The sequence below is a fragment of the Coregonus lavaretus genome, assembly GCF_964263955.1.
Source record: "Coregonus lavaretus genome assembly, contig: HAP1_SCAFFOLD_667, whole genome shotgun sequence".
Taxonomy (NCBI): Eukaryota; Metazoa; Chordata; class Actinopteri; order Salmoniformes; family Salmonidae; genus Coregonus; species Coregonus lavaretus.
Window position 1 is genome coordinate 107,483 of NW_028161656.1, and position 24,122 is coordinate 131,604.

The 24,122-nt window shown below is 41.4% G+C and overlaps 1 protein-coding gene across 1 annotated transcript in view; it reads right to left on the bottom strand.

Moving 5' to 3' along the window:
- Positions 1-12,555: 12,555 nt before the first annotated feature.
- LOC311120240 (transient receptor potential cation channel subfamily A member 1-like) overlaps positions 12,556-24,122 on the bottom strand; it is a gene marked incomplete at both ends in the record, with an annotated part of 81,016 nt that continues 69,449 nt past the window's right edge. Inside the window, 6 exons of the mRNA XM_084194858.1 lie at positions 12,556-12,772; positions 13,469-13,569; positions 15,250-15,351; positions 15,637-15,705; positions 21,922-22,104; positions 22,279-22,408. Coding sequence (XP_084050984.1) covers positions 12,556-12,772; positions 13,469-13,569; positions 15,250-15,351; positions 15,637-15,705; positions 21,922-22,104; positions 22,279-22,408 — 802 coding nt within the window. The remainder of the gene's footprint in view (positions 12,773-13,468; positions 13,570-15,249; positions 15,352-15,636; positions 15,706-21,921; positions 22,105-22,278; positions 22,409-24,122) is intronic.

Here is a 24,122-nt window from a genome sequence, read left to right on the forward strand (position 1 = left end):
TCATCTTTTATAATAGGATTTATGTGTCATCTGATTCATAGTAATATTTTTCAAAATAACATGAAAATGTATTTGCTTCAAGGAGAATATTTCATCCCGGCACAACATTGTCTGTGTCCCCACTGGCACCCTATTCCCTATGTAGTGCACTACTTTAGACCAGAGAACGGCACCCTATTCCCTATATAGTGCACTACCTTTGACCAGAGAATGGCACCCTATTCCCTATATAGTGCACTACTTTAGACCAGAGAATGGCACCCTATTCCCTATATAGTGCACTACTTTAGACCAGAGAATGGCACCCTATTCCCTATGTAGTGCACTACTTTAGACCAGAGAATGGCACCCTATTCCCTATATAGTGCACTACTTTAGACCAGAGAATGGCACCCTTTTCCCTATATAGTGCACTACTTTAGACCAGAGAATGGCACCCTATTCCCTATATAGTGCACTACTTTAGACCAGAGAATGGCACCCTATTCCCTATATAGTGCACTACTTTAGACCAGAGAATGGCGCCCTATTCCCTATATAGTGCACTACTTTAGACCAGAGAATGGCACCCTATTCCCTATATAGTGCACTACTTTTGACCAGAGAATGGCACCCTATTCCTTATATAGTGCACTACTTTTGACCAGAGAATGGCACCCTATTCCCTATATAGTGCACTACTTTTGACCAGAGAATGGCACCCTATTCCCTATATAGTGCACTACTTTAGACCAGAGAATGGCACCCTATTCCCTATATAGTGCACTACTTTAGACCAGAGAATGGCACCCTATTCCTTATATAGTGCACTACTTTAGACCAGAGAATGGCACCCTATTCCCTTTATAGTGCACTACTTTAGACCAGAGAATGGCACCCTATTCCCTATATAGTGCACTACTTTAGACCAGAGAATGGCACCTTATTCCCTATATAGTGCACTACTTTTGACCAGAGAATGGCACCCTATTCCCTATATAGTGCACTACTTTAGACCAGAGAATGGCACCCTATTCCCTATATAGTGCACTACTTTAGACCAGAGAATGGCACCCTATTCCCTATATAGTGCACTACTTTAGACCAGAGAATGGCACCCTATTCCCTTTATAGTGCACTACTTTAGACCAGAGAATGGCACCCTATTCCCTATATAGTGCACTACTTTAGACCAGAGAATGGCACCCTATTCCCTATATAGTGCACTACTTTAGACCAGAGAATGGCACCCTATTCCCTATATAGTGCACTACTTTAGACCAGAGAATGGCACCCTATTCCCTATATAGTGCACTACTTTAGACCAGAGAATGGCACCCTATTCCCTATATAGTGCACTACTTTGGACCAGGGCTCATAGGGATCTGGGCTCTTTTCAAAAAGTAGTGCACTATATAGGGAATAGGGTGCCATTCTCTGGTCTAAAGTAGTGCACTATATAGGGAATAGGGTGCCATTCTCTGGTCTAAAGTAGTGCACTATATAGGGAATAGGGTGGCATTCTCTGGTCTAAAGTAGTGCACTATATAGGGAATAGGGTGCCAGTTGGGATGCACGCCTTAATTCCAGTCAGAGAGCAAAGTCACAAGGCTATGGGAAACCAGGGAAATGTATTCATCACTGGTTCCTCTATTTAGTCAAGTAAAAAAGCTCCCTCAAATAGGGTTCCAAAACCATTAGAGTACTATATACTGTAGGTAGGGTCCCAAACCATTAGAGTACTATATACTGTAGGTAGGGTCCCAAACCATTAGAGTACTATATACTGTAGATAGGGTCCCAAACCATTAGAGTACTATATACTGTAGGTAGGGTCCCAAACCATTAGAGTACTATATACTGTAGGTAGGGTCCCAAACCATTAGAGTACTATATACTGTAGGTAGGGTCCCAAACCATTAGAGTACTATATACTGTAGATAGGGTCCCAAACCATTAGAGTACTATATACTGTAGGTAGGGTCCCAAACCATTAGAGTACTATATACTGTAGGTAGGGTCCCAAACCATTAGAGTACTATATACTGTAGGTAGGGTCCCAAACCATTAGAGTACTATATACTGTAGGTAGGGTCCCAAACCATTAGAGTACTATATACTGTAGGTAGGGTCCCAAACCATTAGAGTACTATATACTGTAGGTAGGGTCCCAAACCATTAGAGTACTATATACTGTAGGTAGGGTCCCAAACCATTAGAGTACTATATACTGTAGGTAGGGTCCCAAACCATTAGAGTACTATATACTGTAGGTAGGGTCCCAAACCATTAGAGTACTATATACTGTAGGTAGGGTCCCAAACCATTAGAGTAATATATACTGTAGGTAGGGTCCCAAACCATTAGAGTACTATATACTGTAGGTAGGGTCCCAAACCATTAGAGTACTATATACTGTAGGTAGGGTCCCAAACCATTAGAGTACTATATACTGTAGGTAGGGTCCCAAACCATTAGAGTACTATATACTGTAGGTAGGGTCCCAAACCATTAGAGTACTATATACTGTAGGTAGGGTCCCAAACCATTAGAGTACTATATACTGTAGGTAGGGTCCCAAACCATTAGAGTACTATATACTGTAGGTAGGATCCCAAACCATTAGAGTACTATATACTGTAGGTAGGATCCCAAACCATTAGAGTACTATATACTGTAGGTAGGGTCCCAAACCATTAGAGTACTATATACGGTAGGTAGGGTCCCAAACCATTAGAGTACTATATACTGTAGGTAGGGTCCCAAACCATTAGAGTACTATATACTGTAGGTAGGGTCCCAAACCATTAGAGTACTATATACTGTAGGTAGGGTCCCAAACCATTAGAGTACTATATACTGTAGGTAGGATCCCAAACCATTAGAGTACTATATACTGTAGGTAGGGTCCCAAACCATTAGAGTACTATATACTGTAGGTAGGGTCCCAAACCATTAGAGTACTATATACTGTAGGTAGGGTCCCAAACCATTAGAGTACTATATACTGTAGGTAGGGTCCCAAACCATTAGAGTACTATATACTGTAGGTAGGGTCCCAAACCATTAGAGTACTATATACTGTAGGTAGGATCCCAAACCATTAGAGTACTATATACTGTAGGTAGGATCCCAAACCATTAGAGTACTATATACTGTAGGTAGGGTCCCAAACCATTAGAGTACTATATACTGTAGGTAGGGTCTCAAACCATTAGAGTACTATATACTGTAGGTAGGATCCCAAACCATTAGAGTACTATATACTGTAGGTAGGGTCCCAAACCATTAGAGTACTATATACTGTAGGTAGGGTCCCAAACCATTAGAGTACTATATACTGTAGGTAGGGTCCCAAACCATTAGAGTACTATATACTGTAGGTAGGGTCCCAAACCATTAGAGTACTATATACTGTAGGTAGGGTCCCAAACCATTAGAGTACTATATACTGTAGGTAGGGTCCCAAACCATTAGAGTACTATATACTGTAGGTAGGGTCCCAAACCATTAGAGTAATGGATGGCTGTACTGTACATACTTATTGTTTTGACCATGGGAATAATTTTCCCTCAGGCTCAACAGTCATACATAAGGTTTTGAAGGGTACATTTTACTTGAAGGGGACATTTTAACATTTTGTCCATCAACATTTGTCCAACAACATGGTCTCTCAGGGGTTTTTACGTCAATCGAAGCCCTTATTTGGGTCCCAAATGGCCCCCTCTATTTCCTATACAGTGCACTCCTTTTCACCAGGGCACTATGGGTAGTAGGGTAGTTGTAAACGACATGGGTTGCCATTTGTGCCACAGCCCCGGTCCACTACTCAGTAGTGTGCCTGATGGACGGAGGGGGACAGGTGCAAAGTTCAAGCTACGACATCATCGGTGGCCATTTTGTGTTTTTTCCTCCCCCCCCCAACCTTGGTTCCCATGGTCACCACGGTGGTTCCACAGCTGCAGAGGCGGAACGAAAATGGTGTGTGACAAGAGATAAACACATGGCCATCAGAGAGAACTCCCGCGTCACAAATGGTACCCTATTCCCTTTATAGGGCTACTACTTTTGACCAGAGCTCTATGGGCCCTGATTAAAATGAGTGCACCATGAGGAATAGGGTGCCATTTAGGAATGGATGCAGGAAAAAATGGAATCAGTGAGGAGGATATCTGCGACTCATTTTAACAGAGTCAACCTGTATTGGAGACCAGATTTAAATGGTTTAAAATGTAAACTTTAAGATGTTTTGTGCTTTGACTAATCTAATTTTGATGTTGGGACTTTTAAACAATTTAAGATGTTACACTTGATCCATCAAAAGTACTGGTCCATATGTTTAGAGTTAGGGCTCTGTGAAATGGTTAAACAACAGCTGGTGATAGCAGGCTACTGTCTTTGATATATACAGTTGAAGTCGGAAGTTTACATACACCTTAGCCAAATACATTTAAACTCCGTTTTTCACAATTCCTGACATTTAATCCTAGCAAAAATGCCCTGTTTTAGGTCAGTTAGGATCACCACTTTATTTTAAGAATTTGAAATGTCAGAATAATAGTAGAGAATGATTTATTTCAGCTTTTATTTCTTTCATCACGTTCAAAGTGGGTCAGAAGTTTACATACACTCAATTAGTATTTGGTAGCATTGCCTTTAAATTGTTTAACTTGGGTCAAACGTTTCGGGTAGCCTTCCACAAGCTTCCCACAATAAGTTGGGTGAATGTTGGCCCATTCCTCCTGAAAGAGCTGGTGTAACTGAGTCAGGTATGTAGGCCTCCTTGCTCGCACACACTTTTTCAGTTCTGCCCACAAATGTTCTATAGGACTGAGGACAGGGCTTTGTGATGGCCACTCCAACACCTTGACTTTGTTGTACTTAAGCCATTTTGCATCAACTTTGGAAGTATGCTTGGGGTCATTGTCCATTTGGAAGACCCATTTGCGACCAAGCTTTAACTTCCTGACTGATGTCTTGAGATGTTGCTTCAATATATCCACATAATTTTCCTTCCTCATGATGCCATCTATTTTGTGAAGTGCACCAGCCCCTCATGCAGCAAAGCACCACCACAGCATGATGCTGCCACCCCCGTGCTTCACGGTTGGGATGGTGTTCTTCGGCTTGCAAGTGACCCCCTTTTTCCTCCAAACATAACGATGGTCATTATGTCCAAACAGTTCTATTTTTGTTTAATCAGACCAGAGGACATTTCTCCAAAAAGTAAGATCTTTGTCCCCATGTGCAGTTGCAAACCGTAGTCTGGCTTTTTTATGGCGGTTTTGGAGCAGTGGCTTCTTCCTTGCTGAGCGGCCTTTCAGGTTATGTCGATATAGGACTCGTTTTACTGTGGATATAAATACTTTTGTACCTGTTTCCTCCAGCATCTTCACAAGGTCCTTTGCTGTTGTTCTGGGTTTGATTTGCACTTTTCGCACCAAAGTACGTTCATCTCTAGGAAACAGAACGTGTCTCCTTCCTGAGCGGTATGACGGCTGTGTGGTCCCATGGTGTTTACACTTGCGTACTATTGTTTGTACAGATGAACGTGGTACCTTCAGGCATTTGGAAATTGCTCCCAAGGATGAACCAGACTTGTGGAGGTCTACAAATTTTTTTCTGAGGTCTTGTCTGATTTATTTTCATTTTCTCATGATGTCAAGCAAAGAGGCACTGAGTTTGAAGGTAGGCCTTGAAATACCTCCAATTGACTAAAATGATGTCAATTAGCCTATCAAAAGCTTCTAAACCCATTACATCATTTTCTGGAGTTTTCCAAGCTGTTTAAAGGCACAGTCAACTTAGTGTATGTAAACTTCTGACCCACTGGAATTGTGATACAGTGAATTATAAGTGAAATAATCTGTCTGTAAACAATTGTTGGAAATATGACTTGTGTCATGCACAAAGTAGATGTCCTAACAGACTTGCCAAAACTATAGTTTGTTAACAAGAAATGTGTGGAGTGGTTGAAAAACGAGTTTTAATGACTCCAACCTAAGTGTATGTAAACTTCCGACTTCAACTGTAAAAATCTCCTATTCTATTTTGCCCTCACATTTGCACATTTCACTAATCAATTTGTGTAAGAAAAAATTGCTGACACCGTTGGTACAGATTCTTCAGATTGCACACTAGGAGAGATGCAATGGTTCTGTGGCATTTACTGTGACCTTCTGGAAAATGACCTTAACCAAAAAAAGGTTTCCCATAAATTCCTATTTGAGTGTTCCTCAAATCAGGAAGAATTGAGAACGGAGTGAATCCTTCCAACTAGGATTCTGGAAAACCTGGGAATTTTGTGGGAATGTTACAGGAATAGGGCGGCATATGGGATGCATCCTTGGGCCGCAAACTTTATGCTGGAATCCATCTAGATGATGTCAGAATGTTCTACAAACACGCTATCATTCCCACAGTGTGTTTCCTAGCCCAGGGCATAGAGAACCACCGTTCAGCTGAGAGAACCACTTTCGACTCTTCCTTCGGAAGCTAGTGTTGCGGACAAAATACAGAGAAAATATAAACTCTTTCAGACAAGAGCCCACATCTGTCTGTGATCTGTACGCAGCATCAGTCAGTTAATCACTACACCCTTTTACCCAGCCCTGGCTAGCCTTTCCCTGCACCAGCCTACTGTACCCCCCTTTCACCCAGCCCTGGCTGGCCTTTCCCTACACCAGGCTACTGTACCCCACTTTACCCAGCCCTGGCTAGCCTTTCACTACACCAGATTACTCTACTTTTGCTACACCAGCCCACACTCCCTGGCTCTTACCCAGCTCTGTTCTAAAACCAACAAGCTAACAGGCTAGCCTTTTGCTACACCAGCCCACACCCCCTGGCTCTTACCCAGCTCTGTTCTAAAACCAACAAGCTAACAGGCTAGCCTTTTGCTACACCAGCCCACACCCCCTGGCTCTTACCCAGCTCTGTTCTAAAACCAACAAGCTTACAGGCTAGCCTTTTGTAATGCTCAACAACTGTGTCAAGGATCTGGAATAACACCAGGGTTCTCACACGCACACACACCCAAAAACAAAAGTGACTTGCACACAAAATGGCAAATATGTGAAGATCCTTCTCAGTAAATTTTATTGGGGTTTCTTCTTGAAAACAGAGCGCAAGGGGAACAGGCTCACACAGACTTAATGGCTAACATCCCTCTACAGTGTCTAAGGCTGTCACGAATCCCCCCAGTACTGCTGCTCATTCCGTTCACCAGCTCCGGAGGTCAACGTCACCGGCCTTCTAGGCATCACTGACCTGGTTCATTACCACCAACCCCAGGACTGTCTTGTCTCACTACGCACACCTGGTTCCCATTCCCCCTGATTAGTACGTGTATACATGTGTGCCGTCTGTTCCCCATTGTCCATTTTTGTCCCATGTCCGTTGGTCTCGTGAGTACCGTGTATTGTGCTCTGGTAGTTTACGGGTCTCGTCCCGTGTATTGTGTAGAGGTTACACCTCGCTCTCTGTTTGGGTTACATCCCATTTGTATATATACACATGTTTGTGTTAGGTGGAGTAAATTAAACCCCTAATATGTATTCCTGCGCCTGTCTTCAAATCATTATACAACACGACAAAGTCTCAACCACTGTCTGTCCGTAGAGTATATAAGCAGGGTCTCCCTTGAACCAACCCGACCCTCAAACTCAGTGTCTGTCAACGGTGAACCAGGACCTTAACCAACTACACATATCATTGTCATGCATAATACTGGTCAAACGTGAGTCAGAGGAGTTTCCAAAAATGTTCTCCTTTACTGACTGCTGCTGCTGCAGGTGACCATGGGAACCAAGAGTCAGTTGGAGGAGTTGCTTAGGCAACCAAAGACTAGTTTACTATTGTAGTGTCGAGTCAATGTTGCTAATTATGCTGTAACAAAGGAGTCCGCTTATACCTAGCTTTGATCATAAGTTTTATTCATATCACAAGATTTCAGCATAAGTTTACAGATGTCATGATCACCCGGAGAGCAGTGTTTTCCAAATTACAATGGCCGCTCTAATGTTCTCTGTTCAAACCCAGTACTTATAATATTCCCCAAAATATGGGTGGCTCCCTCTACTGTCCAATCCCCTGTCTACAACACACACTCCCTCTGTTCTATGGGGCGTCACTCTAAAACAACTCCCTCTGAAACTGAATAAACATCCTCTCAGGTTCCACTTGAAAACATTAGCAAAGTCATAATTCTTAATACACTACACTATAACACCATGTTTCAGCAAGGAGCAACAAAGTTTAATCATGTCGTAAAGAGTCCATGTTACCGCAGGAAAGGTCAGCAGCTCCAAGTCAGCTGTTATTTCCATACAAACAAAATATGATATTTTTTGTAACGTTTATGCCATAAAAGTTGACTTAATGTTTAATGGATTTAATTTTTTTTGGGGGGGGGGATTTAAAAAATAAATAAATGTGACCCCTTGTAAAAGTACTAAACAACCTTATTACAAAACCTATCGACCTTACCAAGATATTTGATCCTTTTAGTTTAATGGTTTTGGAATGACAGTCACAGGGACCAGGGTTTGAGTCCTGGTCAGGGTAACCCCCTAATTAACTACATTGGTGTCAGGAGTTGGATAGCACCATTGAAAACCTGTCCTGGCTGAGTTTTAGGCACAGTTCATTTTTCAGAGGCAAAGCTTTACAATTTTTTTATAATTGATGTGCTGAAATATATATCAGTCTACTAAAGTAATCAGACCTATTCTTACTATAACTAACAAAATAAAAACGCTAAGTGTTTTCATCTTTCATGAGCTAAAATAAAATATCCCATAAATGTTGCATTAACACAAAATGTGTATTTATCTTAGGATTTTGTGCACACATTTGTTTACATCCCTGTTAGTGAGCATTTTTCCTTTGCCAAGATAATCCATCCACCTAACAGGTGTGGCATATCAAGAAGCTGATTAAACAGCATTATCTTTACATAGGTGCAACTTGTGCTGGGGCCAATAAATAGCCACTCTAAAATGTGCAATTTTGTCACACAACACAGATGTCTCAAGTTTTGTGGGAGCGTGCAATTGGCATGCTGACTGCATAATGTCCACCAGAGCTGTTGCCAGAGCATTGAATGTTCATTTCTCTACCAACGTCGTTTTATAGAATTTGGCAGTACGTTCAACCAGTCTCACAACTGCAGACCACGTGTAACCACGCCAGCCCAGGACCTTCACATCCGGCTTCTTCACCTGCGGGATCGTCTGAGACCAGCCACCCAGACATCTGATGAAACTGAGGAGTATTTGTGTCTGTAATAAAGCCCTTTTGTGTGGAAAAACTCATTCTGAAGTGGGTGGGCCTATGCCCTCCCAGGCCCACCCATGTCTGTGCCCCTGCCCAGTACTGTGAAATCCAGATTATGGCCTAATGAATTAATTTCAATTGACTGATTTCCTTATATGAACTGTAACTCAGTAAAATCGTTGAAATTGTTGCATGTTGCATTTATATTTGTGTTCAGTATAATTCAGTCATATTTATAGGTCTCTATAAAATCCAATAAATTTTTCTGAAAATTCTGTTGTGTTATTTTCCAAATTCCGTTTTCTCTGTTTTATTTTCTCAGGTTTCAGATTTGTCCAAATCCTTTCAGGTTTTCACTCTCAAATACACTTTTTTAAAATAGAATGACAACAACATTTGATGTTCTAAGTCCAAATTTTTGAGTTCTGGGAAAAATATTTTCAAAAATGTAAACTTTTTTGTAGTTCCCTTTAATTTAACTGTGCACTTAGCAAGGCCTTATTCATTTGGTTGGCCTTATTCATTTGGATGGCATTATGACTGTTATTTTATCCATAATCATTGGTTACATGATTTGACAGTAAATGTGGCAGCCCTACTCAATACACACATAACCTGTTCCCTTTGAGAAAGTATTTTGGGGTCTATAAGAACTGGGTTTATACCGACTAGGTTAGTGTTTATAGTTCGGTGTCACGTGGATAGACCCAAGTAGATGGTTTGTAGATGTTTAGTAGATGTTCAATAACTGTCAACAACATTTCAACTAACCCTAACCTAATCCTTATCCTAACCTTAACCCTTACCTTTACACTAACCCTAGCCCTAACCCTTACCCTAACCGGAACCTTAGCAAGCAGTTGCATATCAACCGATAGTTAGTTGATAGTTTGACCATCTGTAGATCATCTGTTGGGACTATCCAGACCATCTGTAGATCATCAGTTGGGACTATCCAGACCATCTGTAGATCATCAGTTGGGACTATCCAGACCATCTGTAAATCATCTGTTGGGACTATCCAGACCATCTGTAGATCATCAGTTGGGACTATCCAGACCATCTGTAGATCATCTGTTGAGACTATCCAGACCATCTGTAGATCATCAGTTGGGACTATCCAGACCATCTGTAGATCATCTGTTGGGACTATCCAGACCATCTGTAGATCATCTGTTGGGACTATCCAGACCATCTGTAGATCATCTGTTGGGACTATCCAGACCATCTGTAAATCATCAGTTGGGACTATCCAGACCATCTGTAAATCATCAGTTGGGACTATCCAGACCATCTGTAGATCATCAGTTGGGACTATCCAGACCATCTGTAGATCATCTGTTGAGTCTATCCAGACCATCTGTAGATCATCTGTTTGGACTATCCAGACCATCTGTAGAGGATCAGTTGGGACTATCCAGATAAAGTGGGACTAATTGTTCCATTGTGATTTCCCCCCACATACACAACCGTTCAACATTTTCGGGTCACTTAGAAATGTCCTTGTTTTTGAAGAAAAATACATTTTATTGTCCATTCAAATTACATCAAATTGATCAGAAATACAGTGTAGACATTGTTAATGTTGTAAATGGCTATTGTAGCTGGAAATGGCTGCTTTTTAATGGAATATCTACATAGGCGTACAGAGGCCCAATATCAGCAACCATCAGTCCTGTGTTCCAATGGCACGTTGTGTTTGCTAATCCAAGTTTATCATTTTAAAAGGCTAATTGATCATTAGAAAACCCTTTTGCAATTATGTTAGCACAGCCGAAAACTGTTGGGCTGATTAAATAAGAAACTGAAGATCTCGTACAACGCTGTGTACTACTCCCTTCACAGAACAGCGCAAACTGGCTCTAACCAGAATAGAAAGAGGAGTGGGAGGCCCCGGTGCACAACTGAGCAAGAGGACAAATACATTAAAGTGTCTAGTTTGAGAAACAGACACCTCACAGGTCCTCAACTGGCAGCTTCATTATATAGTACTTGCAAAACACCATCTCAACGTCAACAGTGAAGAGGTGACTCTGGGATTCTGACCTTCTAGGCAGAGTTGCAAAGAAAAAGCCATATCTCAGACTGGCCAATAAAAAGCCAAGATTAAGATGGGCAAAAGAACACAGACACTAGACAGAGGAAGATTGGAAAAAAAGTGTTATGGACAGACGAATCGAAGTTTTGAGGCATTCGGATCACAACGAAGAACATTTGTGAGACGCAGACCAAGTGAAAATATGCTGGAGGAGTGCTTGATGCCATCTGTCAAGCATGGTGGAGGCAATGTGATGGTCTGGGGGTGCTTTGGTGGTGGTAAAGTGGGAGATTTGTACAGGGTAAAAGGGATCTTGAAGAAGGAAGGCTATCACTCCATTTTGCAACGCCATGCCATACCGTGTGGACGGCGCTTGATTGGAGTCAATTTCCTCCTACAACAGGACAATGACCCTCCAAACTATGCACTAACTATTTAGGGAAGAAGCAGTCAGCTGGTATTCTGTCTATAATGGAGTGGCCAGCACAGTCACCAGATCTCAACCCTATTGATCTGTTGTGGGAGCAGCTTGACTGTATGGTACGTAAGAAGTGCCCATCAAGCCAATCCAACTTGTGGGAGGTGCTTCAGGAAGCATGGGGTGAAATCTCTTCAGATTACCTCAACAAATTGACAACTAGAATGCCAAAGGTCTGCAAGGCTGTAATTGCTGCAAATGGAGGATTATTTAACGAAAGCAAAGTTTGAAAGACACAATTATTATTTCAATTTAAAAAATCATTATTTCTAACCTTGTCAATGACTACATTTCCTATGCATTTTGCTATATTTCCTATTCAAACTGATTTCATGTATGTTTTCATGGAAAACAAGGACATTTCTAAGTGACCCCAAACGTTTGAACGGTAGTAACGGTAGTTGAGCATGATTTGGCACTTTTTATTAGTTCCATGAAAAATATTACCTTTCAGTTACAGACGGGTTAAAATATAAAAGATACGCACTATTTCAAATTATTTCAATCTTATGCAATCATTATTACATGCATACAAGCATACAGTAGGTATGACGTCACAGAGACAAGTATAGCATTTGCCGAGAGAGAGAGAGAAGAGATACAACAAGTATCCCTACTGATAGCTCATTCATGCTAATCATAGTATCCTACAAGAAGTTTGAAATCAGTTACATTATTGTATATATACAGATGATAATCTACTGTATTTTAAATCGGCTATAATAATATGGTTTAAGTTCACTAACGGTAATATCTTAGTTGTCATATAGTTGATGGTCACCAGTTAAGGTGAAGTACTCAAAACGTTTTTGCCCTTGATGGCCTTCATCAGCGGGATCCACTTAGAGCCCTTGGCCTGACCCCAGTTTGACCTCTGCCTGTCACCTTTGACCTCTGTGGGCCCGTCATGTTCGTCTGCCTCCGAGGTGATCTCCATCTTCTGGATCATCAGCTTTATCAGGTCGTGTTGCTTCTCCAGCACACTGGATATCTCCTTTAGTCTGTATAGGAACACATAGAAACATATATACTGGATATCTCCTTTAGTCTGTATGGGAACACATAGAAACATATATACTGGATATCTCCTTTAGTCTGTATAGGAAATGTGAGAGCGAGGGACACTGTTTTTACACACAAGACCACTAGAGGCTGCTCACACACCGTCCAACCCCTAGCACTCCTTCACACACCATCCAACCCCTAGCACTCCTTCACACCCCATCCAACCCCTAGCACTCCTTCACACACCATCCAACCCCTAGCACTCCTTTACACACCATACAACACATTTGAGTCATTTAGCAGACGCTCTTATCCAGAGCGACTTACAGTTAGTGCATACATTACGTATATATTTGTTTTCATACTGGCCCCCCGTGGGAATCGAACCCACAACCCTGACGTTGCAAACGCCATGCTCTACCAACTGAGCTACATCCCTGCCGACCACTTGTGCGCCGCCCCATGGGGCTCCCGGTCGCGGCCGGCTACGACAGAGCCTGGATTCGAACCAGGATCTCTAGTGGCACAGCTAGCACTGCGATGCAGTGCCTTAGACCACTGCGCCACCTAGCACCCCTTTACACACCATACAACACCATACAACACCTAGCACTCCTTTACACACCATACAACCCCTAGCACTCCTTTACACCATACAACCCCTAGCACTCCTTTCTGATCGTACGTGTCACCTGTACTTCTGTTTGCGTAGTTCAGCTTCGACAGGGGTTGAATTGGATGAGTTGGTCAATAGACGAGTTCGCACTTCGTTGGCCTCTCCTCGACTCCAGAACTTCAGTATAGAGGCCATTTGAACAAACAAAACAGGTAACCAGTGATTACTGCACAGCTCTTTAATTATTTAGCATAGAGATGGAGAAAGTCTAAGAAGATCATATATGTTGAATATATATATATACATACTGTATACAGTGTCCTGACTAAAACAGAGATCAATAGACACCTGCATACTGTTAGCCCATAACTAATCATAATTTTTTGCCTCTGCTATTGAACGCTTTCGTCGTTTTGTACACTCAGTGTATAATCTACATTTATCAACTATCTCTATATCATTTGCTATTGAAGACCTCAAAAGACAATCTAAATATTACAATAATATAATAATAATAATAATAATAATAATAATAATAATAATAATAATAATAATAATATGCCATTTAGCAGACGCTTTTATCCAAACCGACTTACAGTCACGTGTGCATACATTTTTACGTATGGGTGGTCCTTGGGATCGAACCCACTACCCTGGCATTACAGGCGCCGTGCTCTACCAATTGAACTACACCAGTCACCTGTTACAGGAGGGGGGGGTCGCAGTTCCGGAGCGACCCACTAGGTGTCATCCTCCGACAACCTTTAGGCACCTCCTCACGCACAGTCTGGACTAATCATTATCCTATTGGTGTCGCCTGGGTCTACCTGTTCACCTGTGTCTACCTGTTCACCTGTGTCTACCTGTTCACCTGTGTCTACCTGTTCACCTGTGTCTACCTGTTCACCTGTGTCTCCCTGTTCACCTGTGTCTACCTGTTCACCTGTGTCTACCTGTTCACCTGTGTCTACCTGTTCACCTGTGTCTACCTGTTCACCTGTGTCTACCTGTTCCCCTGTGTCTACCTGTTCACCTGTGTCTACCTGTTCACCTATGTCTCCCTGTTCACCTGTGTCTACCTGTTCACCTGTGTCTACCTGTTCACCTGTGTCTCCCTGTTCACCTGTGTCTCCCTGTTCACCTGTGTCTCCCTGTTCACCTGTGTCTACCTGTTCACCTGTGTCTACCTGTTCACCTGTGTCTACCTGTTCACCTGTGTGTTTATGCCCTCAGTTCCCTGTGTTCCCTTGCTCAGTTTTCTCTGCTAGTTTCACTATGCCAAGCAGTACTACTCGGTGTCTGATCGGAGACCTATGTACAGGTACTTGAGAAGTGTTCTCCCTGTTTAGTTATTATTTCAGTCACAGTATTTCATATTTTTGGCTGTCAGGCGGTTTTTGAAGTCTTATTTGCTCCAACTTTCTTTTATCGTGACAAGTCCGTTGTTTTGTATCCTGGCTTCGGGACCACCAGTAAAGATCCTTGTTTCACCATCTCTGCCTACTGCCTACTGTATATCCTGCACCGCACCTGGGTCACACCTCACACCAACCCTCACAGTCACCAATAACTCTACTTCTCCTTTTAAGTCATATTTTGCACATCTATCATTCCATTGTTAATACGAAATTGTAACTATTTTTCACTATGGCCTATTTATTGCCTTACCTCCATAACCTACTACATTCGCACACACTGTATATATATATATATTTTCTGTTTGTATTTTTGACTTTGTTTTGTTTTTAGGGCCATGTTTAAACAGCGTACTGGTCTACTATAGCATCCATTTTGTATTTTAGATTTTAATCCTACTCTGAGATGCTTTATGAATACAGGCCCAGGTACCACACCCACCCTGGAGCACTTGCGGTTGGGGTAGATGGTGATGGATGACTGGTCCACTCTCTTCAACAACCAGTACGGCATCTTCTCCTCCAGGTTGGTGTGGAGCTCAATCTGACATAGAAAAAAACATCAATGCCTTCAGTCAACAATATCCGCAAGTATGGCATTTCGTCATATTGAGTACGTTGAGAAGGGTTGACCTATATCTTGGTATACTAGTACAGTATGATGAGGAAGTGATGTTGACCCAATCAGAACAACTTTACAATGACACTAAAACAAGTGCCCATTAGCTGTTCAAAATGTGTAACATTCCTCAAAACACCTTAAATCACCCTAAAATAAAAATAAATAAAAAATCTTATCAAATGGACAGAGTGTTATCCAGCTCCGTACCTGCATGGCTATTCTCTTCAGAGCGGCACTTCTCTGTACCTCAGCGATGTCTCCGACCGCCAAACCAATCTACAGCACACCCAAAGGGACACCAATAGGAACCATCAATACTTCTCTGTACCTCAGCGATGTCTCCGACCGCCAAACCAATCTACAGCACACCCAAAGGGACACCAATAGGAACCATCAATATTTGGGTTTGGCAACTATCCATTGACAATTAGCATTGACCTCCCGTAGTCTCTTTCCTGTGAAAAAGTGGGGCTGCATTTCAATAGTCTGAAGCGGTTTCCCGTCCATGTCTCCTTCCATTCATCAATACAGATCTAAAGAAAGGAGACCAGAGAGGAAGCCACTTTAGATTGTTGAGATGGGATCCCTTAGATCGATGGTGTCAAACTCATTAATCTGCCAAAATGAAGATAAAATGCAATGCAGACATATCACTATTCAGCCTGGTCTCATTGACTACACGTAACATAGTAAAGTAAATCCAGGGCACCCAAATTAGAGTGAGTGAGAAAAGACGAGTGAATTCTACTAGATAAAATGCCAAAATGAGCCTAGCTAACGTTAGCATTAGCCACCTAGCTAATGTTAGTGACAACAAATTGTAATTCGTAACATATCAGAAGTTTTGTAAATTCGTAACATATTGTACAAATTGTAATTCGTAACATATCATACGAAATGTATGATGGACATCCACAAATTAATACATACCAAACAAAGCGTAACATATCATACTAATTGGAGTGTCCCGGATGTATGTTTACTATGTTAAATCTGAGTATGACAGTGACATTACCTCATTCGCTTCCCGCTTCCAGAGCATTGGCGTCCGAATACCGATACTAGCTAACTAAATAGTATGCTAAAAAATAACATTTTGTAGTACCTGTATGTGAAATGTTCAAAATAGTACTCCAAATGCGTTATTTACATTTTACATTTTAGTCATTTAGCAGACGCTCTTATCCAGAGCGACTTACAGTTAGTGAATACATATTTTTTTTATACTGGCCCCCCCGTGGGAATCGAACCCACAACCCTGGCGTTGCAAACGCCATGCTCTATCAACTGAGCTACATCCCTGCCGGCCATTCCCTCCCCTACCCTGGACAACGCTGGGCCAATTGTGCGTCGCCCATGAGTCTCCCGGTCGCGGCCGGCTGCGACAGAGCCTGGATTCGAACCAGGATCTCTAGTGGCACAGTTAGCACTGTGATGCAGTGCCTTAGACCACTGCGCCACTCAGGAGCCCCATCTAATGCGCGATTGGGTTGACTCCCGCCATTCATTCATTTTGTTACAGCATGTCAATTTATCTGATTATCATCTGTTGTCAAACAGGTGAGTGGGAAAAGACTAGTGAATTCAACTAGATAAAACACCAAAATGAGTATGCATTTTAAGTATGTAGTACGCTAGTATGGTTATTCAGACAAGGCCAGTGTCTTAAACAACACAGGAGGAGAGCACATGACCGCAGCGAACTGAAAACCATAAGTAGCCCAGCTTTAGAACAGGACATGTATTATTGGGAAAATGCTCTAAATAGCAAGTTGTTCAGTTCTGTTTATTTTCATACCAATAGATGAAACGAAAATTGAACTAGCCTACTGGTCGAATGAATGGAAATAGCAATTAGGCTACAACTATCAAAACCTATATTTTTATAGCAATAAAATTGCTTTTGGGTTTCAAATGGTCACCAAAAAACAAGGGCTCCCCCACCTCCCAATTCCCAATTAAATGAACCCCTGGCTATGACATAACAACAAGGCTTATGCCTACAAGGAAGAGTTCAAGCTGGCAGCTGCTCTCGCAACCAAATATTAACATTTAAAAGGAGATGTACAGTGCCTTCAGAAAGTACTCTTGTTTTATTACAGCCTCAATTCAAAACTGTTTAAATTGAGATTTGAAAATAGTTTTTCTTTCTCACCGATCTACACACAATTCCCCATAATGACAAAGTGAAAACATGTTGAGGGGTGTGACGTTTTCCACATTTTGTTGTGTTACGGAATGAATATAAAATTGATTAAATTGAGATTTGAGAACCCCTGAGTCAATACTTTGTAGAAGCACCTTTGGCAGTAATAACAGCTGTCTTTCTGGGTAAGTCTCTAAGAGCTTTCCACACCTGGATTGTGCAACATTTGCCCATTTATTATTTTCAGAATTCTTCAAGCTCTGTCAAATTGATTGTTGATCGTTGCTAGACAACCATTTCCAAGTCTTTCTATAGATTTTCACGTAGATTTAAGTCAAAACTGTAACTCAGCCAATAAGGAACAGTCACTGTCTTCTTGGTAAGCAACTCCAGTGTAGATGTGGCCTTGTGTTTTAGGTTATTGTCCTGCTCCCAGTGTCTGGTGGAAAGCAGACTGAACCAGGTTTTCCTCTAGGATTTTGCCTGTGCTTAGCTCCATTCAGTTTATGTTTCATGCTGAATAACTGCTCAGCCTTTATCGATTACAAGCATACCCATAACATGATGCAGCCACCACTATGCTTGTAAATATGGAGAGTGGTACTCAGTGATATGTTTGGGGCAAATCCAACACAACACTTTGTATTCAGGACAAAAAGTTAATTGCTTTGCCACATTTTTTGCAGTATTACTTTAGTGCCTTGTTGGAAACAGGATCCATGTTTTGGAATATTTTTATTCTATACAGGCTTCCTTCTTTGTACTCTGTCAATTAGGTTTGTATTTTGGAGTAACTACAATGTTGTTCATCCATCCTCAGTTTTCTCCTATCAGAGCCATTCCACTTTGTAACTGTTTTGAAGTCACCATTGGCCTCATGGTCAAATCCCTGAGTGGTTTCCTTCCTCTCCGGCAACTGAGTTACGAAGGACGACTGTATGTTTGTAGTGACTGGGTGTATTGATATATCATCCAAAGTGTAATTAATAACTTCACCATGCTCAAAGGGATATTCAATGTCTGCTTTTTTTTTTTACCCATCTACCAATAGGTGCCCTTCTTTGCGAGGCATTGGAAAAGCACCCTGGTCTTTGTGGTTGAATCTGTGCTTGAAATTCATTGCTCGACTGAGAGACCTTACAGATAATTGTATTTGTGGGGTACAGCGATGAGGTAGTCATTCAAAAATCAGGTTATACACTATTATTACACACAGACAGAGTTCATGCAACCTATAATGTGACTTGTTAAGCACATTTTTACTCCTGAACTTATTTAGGATTGACATAACAAAGGGGTTGAATACTTATTGACTCAATACATTTTAGCATGTCATGGGGTGTGAATACTTTCTGAAGACACTATCTACTGATTGGATAGTTCCATCTGAGCTACTGGTGTTAATCTCATCCTTTAACTTTTATTTTTGGTTGAGTTGGAGATTTGAATCAAACATATAATTTGTTAATCTGTCAACAAGGTAATAGGCTCTTTTTTTTATATTTTCAAAAGTGATATTGAATTGTGTTTGGTTGTCAATGAAACCAAATATCAACATTAAAATATATTAATATTATGCTTCCATTTGTGCCACTGACTTCTGGCTTAAATTCCAGTTTGTCTACATATTAATAATTGATATTTTGGATTCACGTCTCTATCTCAACCCAAAAATCTAAGTTAAAGAATGATTAAATCAAATCAAATGTACTTTACATTATTTCATTTAGTCCTATTGTTTAACTTTGATTTTTGTTTGAGATGGAGACGTGAATCCAACATATTGTATTAGTTTGTAGATAAACTGGAATTAAAGTCAGGCTACTGTAAGTCAAAGATGGAACTATCCAGGCAGAAGATACACCTCTTTTACATGTTGATATTTGGTTGTGTTGACAACCGAACACAATTCAATATCACTAAATATCATTACATTTGATATCAACCAGAGCTTGAAACCCTAGGCCTATTGTAAACTGTTTTTTTTTTTTTTTTTGAATTCTGGGTTGAATTGAACCAATAGCTGTTTATGGTTTTGCAAATGCTATATTGACATAAATAACATCATTGATTATATACAGTCGTGGTCAAAGGTTTTGAGAATGACACAAGTATTGGTCTTTACAAAGTTCGCTGCTTTAGTGTTATGAGATATTTTTGTCAGATGTTACTATGGTATACTGAAGTATAATTACAAGCATTCCATAAGTGTCAAAGGCTTTTATTGACAATTACATTAAGTTTGTGCAAAGAGTCAATATTTGCAGTGTTGACACTTCTTTTTCAAGACCTCTGCAATCTGCCCTGGCATGCTGTCAATTAACTTCTGGCCCACATCCTGACTGATGGCAGCCCATTCTTGCATAATCAATGCTTGGAGTTTGTCAGAATTTGTGGCTTTTTGTTTGTCCACCCGCCTCTTGAGGATTGACCACAAGTTCTAAATGGGATTAAGGTCTGAGGAGTTTCTTGGCCATGGACCCAAAATGTATTTTGCCTTATGGCAAGGTGCTCCATCATGCTGGAAAAGGCATTGTTCGTCACCAAACTGTTCTTGGATGGTTGGGAGAAGTTGCTCTCGGAGGATGTGTTGGTACCATTCTTTATTCATGGCTGTGTTCTTAGGCAAAATTGTGAGTGAGCCCACTCCCTTGGCTGAGAAGTAACCCCACACATGAATGGTCTCAGGATGCTTTACTGTTGGCATGACACAGGACTGATGGTAGCGCTCACCTTGTCTTCTCCGGACAAGCTTTTTTCCGGATGCCCCAAACAATCGGAAAGGGGATTCATCAGAGAAAATGACTTTACCCCAGTCCTCAGCAGTCTAATCCCTGTACCTTTTGCAGAATATCAGTCTGTCCCTGATGTTTTTCCTGGAGAGAAGTGGCTTCCTCGCTTCCCTTCTTGACACCAGGCCATCCTCCAAAAGTCTTCGCCTCACTGTGCGTGCAGATGCACTCACACCTGCCTGCTGCCATTCCTGAGCAAGCTCTGCACTGGTGGTGCCCCGATCCCGCAGCTGAATCAACTTTAGGAGACGGTCCTGGCGCTTGCTGGACTTTCTTGGGCGCCCTGACGCCTTCTTCACAACAATTGAACCTCTCTCCTTGAAGTTCTTGATGATCCGATAAATGGTTGATTTAGGTGCAATATCCTTGCCTGTGAATCCTTTTTGTGCTTAGCAATGATGACGGCACGTGTTTTCTTGCAGGTAACCATGGTTAACAGAGGAAGAACAATGATTTCAAGCACCACCCTCCTTTTAAAGCTTCCAGTCTGTTATTCTAACTCAATCAGCATGACAGAGTGATCTCCAGCCTTGTCCTCGTCAACACTCTCACCTGTGTTAACGAGAGAATCACCGACATGATGGCAGCTGGTCCTTTTGTGGCAGGGCTGAAATGCAGTGGAAATGTTTTTTGGGAGATTAAGTTCATTTTCCTAGCAAAGATGGACTTTGCAATTCATTGCAATTCATCTGATCACTCTTCATGACATTCTGGAGTATATGCAAATTGACATCATCAAAACTGAGGCAGCAGACTTTGTGAAAATTAGTATTTGTGTCATTCTCAAAACTTTTGACCACGACTGTACAAGTGATAAAGTATGGTCACATTATAATTTGCTCTGTTAAACCTACCCTTTGGAGTTACTCTGATAGCAACAGTAAATCTATTTAGTTTTTTTAATGGAGATCTCTCAACAATCATTCTCACGATAGCACATTGGTAATAGTCAGTGACAAATACCAATAAATACCAGAGATGGACTTGGACCCCTGGATGGGACAGGATAGCTGCAGATCAGGGAGGGGCAACTTTTGTAGGCCCGCCGATCAATTTCCAAAGTAAAAAAAAAAAAGTTATATTATTTTTTACTCAGTCAGGGTCTCAAATTACTGTTGAGAGTTAGAATAGTCGAATGCACAAGCTGAAATTTCGAAATGTGTTTGTGCATCAGCATTTTTTCTGTTGTTATGTCAGTCACTGACAGTCACTCAATTAGCCCATGACAGCTAACATTTTTTAGATTGGTAAATCGGCCAGCTCTCTAAAATTGCAGTAATCATGGTGAAATTACCGACCGGGGGGGGGCCCATTGATTTTGTGAGTCACTCTTAGATATCATACTAAAAATGGCAAACATTTCTCTCTTCCTTAATGGCAACAGAATTGCAGGAAATTAGCTGTAAAACTGCTAATTTTTCTCTCTTCCTTAATGGCAAAATGGGTAGAATTGCTTCTCTCCTCCCCATGGCAAAATGTGTAGATTTGAAGGAAATGTAAATTGGATGAGTTATTTTTTTGTGCAGGCCAGGACATCATCATGGAGAGGCTTACCATCATGTTCATCAGCAGGATGGGCATGAAGATGATAAACATCACCAACAAATAGAAGGTGAGGAAGGGAAATGGAAATTTGTTGTCTAGGTATATGTCCAGAAAGTTGCTTTGGTAATTCAGTTCTCCGACCATCATCACAAAGATCTGGATCACCGACAGGTCCAGTCGCTCAAACTCTTTCTAGAGAGCGAGAGAGAGCGAGCGAGAGCGAGCGCGAGAGAGAGAGAGAGATTTTAGTTCCATCATATCTCATATCTTCATTGATTTGAGGAAATTACAGATGACCTATGTAGGCCTTATACAAAACAATGTGTTGTTTAAAGTGGGACCAGTGTTTCTAATGTCTCTTCTCACCTGGTTGAGCATGAGAGCGTAAAAGCCCAAGGCGAAAGCCAGCATCAGAAAGCAGAACAGCAACAGGATTTTAAACAACGTCCTCGCAATCTCCTGAAACATCACCACGTAGATCCCAAAGTGCTCAAACCTGGAAAGAAAAAAATACAAGACCCATGAGCACCAACATGTGAAGTAAAAATGGTACATAGGACATAGGAGCATGTACATAGGAGCATGTCAAATTGGGTGTCAAATGAAAAGCGAAGAGTCTTATTTTGGAGAAATGAAGGCATAGATACTTTTTTTTTTAAAAACATTTTCCATTTGAATAATTAGGAACAAGTAATGGCTTTGATATCTGGTCAAAACAAATGGAAAAGGGGTCTTGGAAACCATATACCAGAAAAAGTCTTAAAAGGTATCAAATACATCAAAACCCAACTATATTGAAGTAAAAAGCCCCTCCAAATAATATATTATATATTTTATATATATAATACATCTTATATTTAGTTTTGGACAAATTATTTTCCTTGTAATTCCACTACCAAAAACCCACATATCTTTATGATATTTTTCAGATTTCTCTCCTTCATGAGGAGGGATAATGAACGTTAACTGAAGTCACAAGTAAAGGTAGACCTAACATTTAGTTCTAGTGTTCATGAATTATGAAGTGATTAAAAGTCGTAATTCTGTTACCAAAGTATGACAGAATTACAGAAAAATCTTTCACGGAATTACTGCAGGTGAATTGGCTACAATGGAAATCACAGTAGTCACAAACCACAGTGGGTCTCCTGCTACTGTCCTCCTGCTACTGTCCTCCTGCTACTGTCCTCCTGCTACTGTCATACTGTTATGTTCAGCTCATAGGGTCTCCTGCTACTGTCCTCCTTCCACTGGTATACTGTTATGTTCAGCTCATAGGGTCTCCTGCTACTGTCCTCCTTCCACTGGTATACTGTTATGTTCAGCTCATAGGGTCTCCTGCTACTGTCCTCCTTCCACTGGTATACTGTTATGTTCAGCTCATAGGGTCTCCTGCTACTGTCCTCCTTCCACTGGTATACTGTTATGTTCAGCTCATAGGGTCTCCTGCTACTGTCCTCCTTCCACTGGTATACTGTTATGTTCAGCTCATAGGGTCTCCTGCTACTGTCCTCCCTTCCACTGGTATACTGTTATGTTCAGCTCATAGGGTCTCCTGCTACTGTCCTCCTTCCACTGGTATACTGTTATGTTCAGCTCATAGGGTCTCCTGCTACTGTCCTCCTTCCACTGGTATACTGTTATGTTCAGCTCATAGGGTCTCCTGCTACTGTCCTCCTTCCACTGGTATACTGTTATGTTCAGCTCATAGGGTCTCCTGCTACTGTCCTCCTTCCACTGGTATACTGTTATGTTCAGCTCATAGGGTCTCCTGCTACTGTCCTCCTTCCACTGGTATACTGTTATGTTCAGCTCATAGGGTCTCCTGCTACTGTCCTCCTTCCACTGGTATACTGTTATATTCAGCTCATAGGGTCTCCTGCTACTGTCCTCCCTTCCACTGGTATACTGTTATATTCAGCTCATAGGGTCTCCTGCTACTGTCCTCCTGCTACTGTCATACTGTTATGTTCAGCTCATAACTGTTTTCTTTGTCTTTCTGTTGTCTGGTGGACAAAGCAAGAGGGTTAAAACAGTCTGGAAAACTCCTCCTTCTCTGTCTTTCTCTGTCTCTCTCTTCTCTATCTCCAGTTAAACGTTACCTCTCCCGGCTCTTACTGACGCCTACCCATGAGCCCCCTCTCTTTCCATTTACTGTAACCCGCAATTGACCCACTTAGCACCGACTGAGACCGGACGTCCATTACATT